Genomic DNA, 6,000 nt, shown 5'->3' with positions numbered 1-6,000 from the left:
AATCTTTTTGATTTAGTGCCTGACAACACTCCTGAGATTTTCTTTTATAACCAGCTAGTTAATATTTTCAAGCCTCACCTATCATGGAGTTACAAAAGGAAGACGAAAGGAATTGCGAGGAGCAAGAAATACAGAACGCAGAGAAGGTGAGGTAACAAGAAACACGTGAAACAAATAGGGGCAGAGCAAGCAATCAAAAAAGGAGAGAACACCGGACAGGAAATGAAAAGCTAAACCAGACACAAGTTAGAAAAAGACTGAAAAATAAAACAGGAAATCAACTATAATCCCTGACAAAAGTCTTGTCGCTTATCTAAGCTGTAGGAACAACAAATAATAACTAGACTTGCAGTTGATCAATTGAAATCAGAAGTAGCTTATATGAAAGGCAAAGCCCTCTAGATTATGCTTATTAAACCAAAAGAAAATTTTGTATCATTCTTTTAGATTTATTATTTAATTAGCACAGAAAGGTCAATGTCTTGGCAATGACTCAAATAACTTATTGATGAAGCTATCTGGAATGGCAGAGAAAGCAGTCTTGGAGAACTCCCAGAGTTCATCAAGACTTTTTGGTTTCGTCTTCCAGGTCTCCTCCTTCATCTTACCCCAGACGTGCTCAATAATGTTCGTGTCTGGTGACTGGGCCAATCCTAGAGCACCTTGATCTTCTTTGCTTTCAGGAACTTTGATGTGGAGGCTGAAGTATGAGAAGGAGCGCCATTCTGCTGCGGAATTTGTCCTCTCTTGTGGTTTGGACTGTAATGGGCAGCAAGAATGAATTGGTACTTTAGGCTGTTGACCACTCTGCAGAACTCTCGGACACCCCCATACTGGACGTACCATGATTTTTCCTCCACCAAACTTGATTTTTTTGTGGGTGAATCTTGGGTTCATGCGAGTTCCAACAGGTCTTCTGCAGTATTTGACTGGGATGCAGTTCAATGGATGCTTCATCAGAAAAATCAACCTTCTGTCACTTTTCCACTGTCCATCCTTTCTGTAAGCTGTGGGCCTTGGCAGATACGACACAACTTTTTTTTGGCCCTCCTCACCAGTTTGTCCACCCTTTTTTTGTCCCGGGCAGAGATGCTGCCTGCTCAGCAGACCACACCATAAAAAATGGCTGATGCCACCACAGAGTCGTAGAAGCTCGTGAGGAGTGGACCCTGTATTCCAAAGGCTCTCAGCCTCCTGAGAAGGAAGAGTCTGTTTTGGCTCTTTTTGTTGAGGTGAACACCCTTGTAGGAGGTGACTCTCCCGATGTCTGTTCCCTGGATGTTCACCAGTGCGGGTGGGGTGTGTTGGCGTCTGCTGAACTCCACCACCAGCTCCTTGGTTTTACCAACGTTGATGTGGAGGTCGTTACCCTGGTGGCAGGTTGGAGTGTTGTACCCAAAGTATAGAGAGTGAACAGAAAATGAGCCAAAACTGTTTCCTGTGGTGCACCTGTGCTACAGAGAAGCATGTCACTGCTCTGCGTCCTCACATACAGTGACCAAGTAGTGCAAAACGACTTAGACATGATGACTTCGAACTTGATTCAGTGCAGCTTTCAGAAAAAGTGAAACTGTCTCAGTAACGCTGAAGGATTAACAGAGCGGTTACAACACAATCTGGCTGCAGTCTATTTGAAAATACAAACTATTCTCCGTGCATCACAGAAGGCACCACAGGATATCATTGACCTTACAGATCAGTCGTTTTCACTATCATAACCCAAAAATTGCACAAAGAATGTGTGGTTTATTGGGCGTTAGCTACCTGGCCAGTTAAGAACGACTCAGTCGTCCACTCTACTCAGATGGCCCTTCTGTGCAGTTCAGATGATGTATGACACTTTGGATATGGAAAACCTTGGAGTTTTTGCACCTCTCGTGAGTGACTTAAAAACTCATGGAAACTCATTGGCTACGTTTTTTGGGGGGGTAAAACTAAAGAAATATGAAAACAATAATAATGATAATTTACCTTGACATCTCTCATACAAGCTACTGTACACTCTAATTTGCATATGAAAGATGAAAAAAGAAAGATGAAAGTGACATATTTTGTCATTGGAGGGAACTCACTCCAACGAAATTTGTTTTCTGCATTTAACCCACCCAAGTGACGTGCACACACACACAGCAAACCCGGGGCAGTGGGCGACCACGTGCAGCGCCCGGGGAGCAGTGGGGGTTAGGTACCTTGCTCAAGGGTACCTCAGCGATCCACCGGTTACGGGTCCGACACCCTAACCGCTGATCCACGACTGTCCCCATATTATGTCCGCATATTGTCCCCATATTCTGGAACACCAGCCAGTTCATATCATCAAAGCACTTTCCGGGTTCTGTTTGCTAGAACACGTTCCTTTGATCGCTGAGAGAGCTCACACACGCACACACGTGTTGGATCCACATTCACTTGTTACTGGAAGTTATCAGATTTGAAATTTCTGTAATATCATCATGGCAAATAACAACTCTGAACGCCTGAGCGACACTAAGAAGGAATCGCTCAAGAAGAACTTGAAGAGAAAAGTCAGAGAAGGTGAAGATGGACTCTCAAAGACAAAGAGGAGAAGACTGAACTACAACCAGGCTGAGAAGGAATCAGGATCGGCCTCGTCTGCGGACACTGGCAAAGGTAAGCGAATCATGTGAAGTTAGCGTTCAACATCATTAGTTAAATGTCAAACCTGAACAAACAAAACCAAGCCTACATTCACAGAGAAAGACCATGAGACCAGAGTGAAAAATGATTTTTAATGTCTCAGCTTTAGAGGGTTTTGATGCGGCTATTTTCAGTTTGGAAGGGAGCAGGCGAACTGTTTTCCCTTTGCCTCAGGAGTCTTTATGCTAACCTAATAACAGCTCAAGTATGTGTTGGGATACGTATTTCCCGAAATGACGAAATATTTCTATAACTAAGAGACGCTAGAGAAGAAAATTAGTTTGTTATTTTGTAAGTCACTGAATGACAAAGATGGACTTATTTTCTCCATTAGTGACTGGTCATTAACCTGGTGGTTCTCTTTTTCTCTTGTCATTTGAAGAGAGCAGCAGCACACAGTCCAGTAGGTGCGGTACAACAGTGGAGGATGTGAGCAAGAGGACTGGAAAGAGGAAGGCTGCCGCTGATGAAGAAGAACCCTGCGCAAAGAGAAGGAAGGGCCGGCCAACCATGAAGGATTTGATAGATTCCCGAAGAGGTAAGTAGTAATTAACACGTTCGTGTTAATGTGCAACACAAAACAGTCACATTAATGGTCACACTGATGCCCTGATTTGGAAACACAGTGTAATGTTATGTACAGGTGGTTTTGAGTTTTTGCCCCAGCCTTTTGTAGCCCCTATAGCAGCATGTTTGAACTGTGCTCCTGGCATCAAATTGATTATAAACATGTATGCACAAAAGTCATTGCTCATAAATATATAGTTTTCAAACTGTTTTCAGTGGAGTATATGCCAGAAAGGATGAGCAAGTTGTCACATTTTGTTTCCTTTGTTCCACACGGCGGCCCATCTTTTTCAGAATCACTCTAGAAAGGATTAATTTTAGAGCTTTTTTAATGTGTAACTGATGCTCCTGGCAACTAAACAAAACATGTGTTTGTCTGTTTAGCTGAATTTGAGGCCAAATACCAGCAGGAGAATCATCTCGGCGAAGGAGGCTGTGGATGTGTGTTTGCTGGCTACCGCAAAGCAGATCATTTACCTGTGAGTATGATACACACATTGTGAAACATACATTTACACACATTCACTCATACACACACTCACTCATATGCACACACACAGTCTGATCAGGAAGTGCTAACCAAAGTGCCATTTGTGTCTTGTAGGTTGCCATCAAACACATAGCAAAAGACAAAGTGTTGTGCAAAGAGGTAAGTGAGCAACACCAAACAGGACGCTGCACTCAGCCCAGTGAATGTGTGTTTGATGAATCACGCTTTTCTCTAAACCTGTGGAGCTTCTCCTTCTCTTACACTGTTTTTGCTTCAACGTTTCAGAGACGAAATGGGAAAGAACTCTCAGCTGAGGTGGCTGTGATGTTAAAACTCCAAGCTGGAAGAACTGGATTAATGGAGGAATCAGCACCCGTGTCACTCCTGGACTGGTATGATCTGGACCAGGAGCTGATCCTGGTGCTGGAAAGACCAATGCCATGTATGGACCTTTTAAATTACATCAGGACAAACAGAGGCCACTTACAGGAGGACAAGGCAAAGGTAAGCTGCTCGAGCGTGTATGTGTGTGTGTGTGTGTGTGTGTGTGTGTTTCAAACAAGAACTTAATGACTTGTGACTTACCTGTAACATACTGTAACATATAGCTATTGCCACAGGTTCTCCTTGTGTTTCTTATTAGCACCTCTTTGTGCCACAAGTGGACTGTGCTGCCCATTTGTCTCGGTATCTAAAACCATGTCACCTTTTCCATCATGTCTGTGGAAAATATTCTGGTTTTCCACAGTGGAAACACAAGGAAGAACCTAAAACCAAAGCCCTACATGTTCTTACAGCTTTATGTTGTAGGAGGCTCCATATCTCTGATGGAGTAATAATCAACCTGTGTAGGCTCTCAGACAGGTTGGAAGCAATCTGGTTTGGATGACAAAACAAACTGAAATTATGACCATCTCTGATGGACATTTTTTTGGTGTCTGTGGGTTGGAAATGTTGCTGATCAAAAGTTTTGTCCTGCTGTTGTTGTCAGCTTTGAATCACAGCAGTTAAGCCAAAGTTAACCCAAACCCCACAGCCATGACACAAACTGTTGAACCTCCTCACAGTCCGTCTCCCCACTCCGATCCCTCACTTGTCTATTTGTGTCCCTCTCTTCCAGATCATACTTAAACAGTTGGTTGATGCAGCAAATGAACTCGAGGATAAGCGCATCTTTCATCGGGATATCAAACCGGAAAACATCCTGATTGAGACCAGCTCAGATGTGCCGCGTGTTCGTGTCATTGACTTTGGACTGAGCTGTTTCTTCAAGAAAACATCAGTTTACCGTGTCTTCTGTGGTAAGCCATCTGGCTTTTTCTTCTGCCTCTCACTAATTTACCTGCCTGTGACTTTAATGTTTAAAGAAAGACGCTTTTCATCCTCAATTATTATCACTTGTGTGTATTGTAGGTACCCCCCAACAAGTCCCTCCGGAGTGGTACAGTCATTATACCTACAGGCCCGGCCCCACCACAGTGTGGCAGATGGGAGTGGTCTTATATGAGCTGCTCCACAGAACAGTCCGATTTGATACCACAAGTTTCCTCAGACATGAGCTGCCAATCAGGGATGAGCTGTCCAGAGGTAAGAAAAACGTACTCATATGCAAACACAGAGCTGTTCATTTCCATTCACCTCCTGAGGAATCACTGTGGCTGTCAGCACCCAACTTTCTCATCTTTCTTTCCCTCCAGATTGCCAGGATTTCTTACAGAAGTGTTTAAACACATCCTACATGCTGCGACCTACCCTGAAGGAGCTCCAGCTTCACCCATGGCTCAGATAAACCAACACTACACTCACACACGAGTTCATGCCAATACAATACATTCACAATACAAGAACTAATTCTGTTCTCGTTTTTCTTCACCAGGACCGTCCGCCATGCTTATACAGGTTTTCTCCGGGTGCTCCGGTTAGACCAACTGCAGTTCCTTTAGGCCCCCCGGCCGTCCGCGGAGAGGAGGATCTCTCTTTGAATTGCCTTTCCCGAGGTTTCTTCCCATTTTTCATCTGGCCTCAAGGTTTTGGGGAGTTTTTCCTCGTCTTCTTAGAGAGCTTGGGCCGGGTCAGGAGCTGCTTATGATTTGTGCTTATGACGAAAGCCATATCACATCATAAGGAAAAAAAAATGGATACTAATCTATCAACTGGTCATTTTGTGATATTAAACTAGAATAATAATAAAAAAGAAACAACTTAGACTGTTACAGTTTCTGAGACTGATTGCAGAACAATAATCCTATCAGATAAAACAGGCTTGTCTAAATGAATGGACAAGA

At 43.5% G+C, this 6,000-nt stretch overlaps 1 protein-coding gene across 1 annotated transcript; it reads left to right on the top strand.

Moving 5' to 3' along the window:
• Positions 1-2,332: 2,332 nt before the first annotated feature.
• Positions 2,333-5,922, top strand: LOC124052128 (serine/threonine-protein kinase pim-1-like). The gene is made up of 8 exons (XM_046376059.1): positions 2,333-2,631; positions 3,041-3,196; positions 3,610-3,704; positions 3,830-3,874; positions 4,001-4,219; positions 4,836-5,016; positions 5,129-5,302; positions 5,413-5,922. Exons 1-8 carry the CDS (start codon positions 2,454-2,456, stop codon positions 5,502-5,504), a joined length of 1,140 nt encoding a protein of 379 aa, XP_046232015.1. The 5' UTR covers positions 2,333-2,453; the 3' UTR covers positions 5,505-5,922.
• The last annotated feature ends 78 nt before the right edge of the window (positions 5,923-6,000 follow it).

This window comes from Scatophagus argus, chromosome 20 (genome assembly GCF_020382885.2).
Source record: "Scatophagus argus isolate fScaArg1 chromosome 20, fScaArg1.pri, whole genome shotgun sequence".
In the NCBI taxonomy this organism is placed as follows: Eukaryota; Metazoa; Chordata; class Actinopteri; family Scatophagidae; genus Scatophagus; species Scatophagus argus.
Note: the sequence above shows the minus strand (reverse complement) of the source record. Positions and strands in the feature narration are given on the sequence as shown.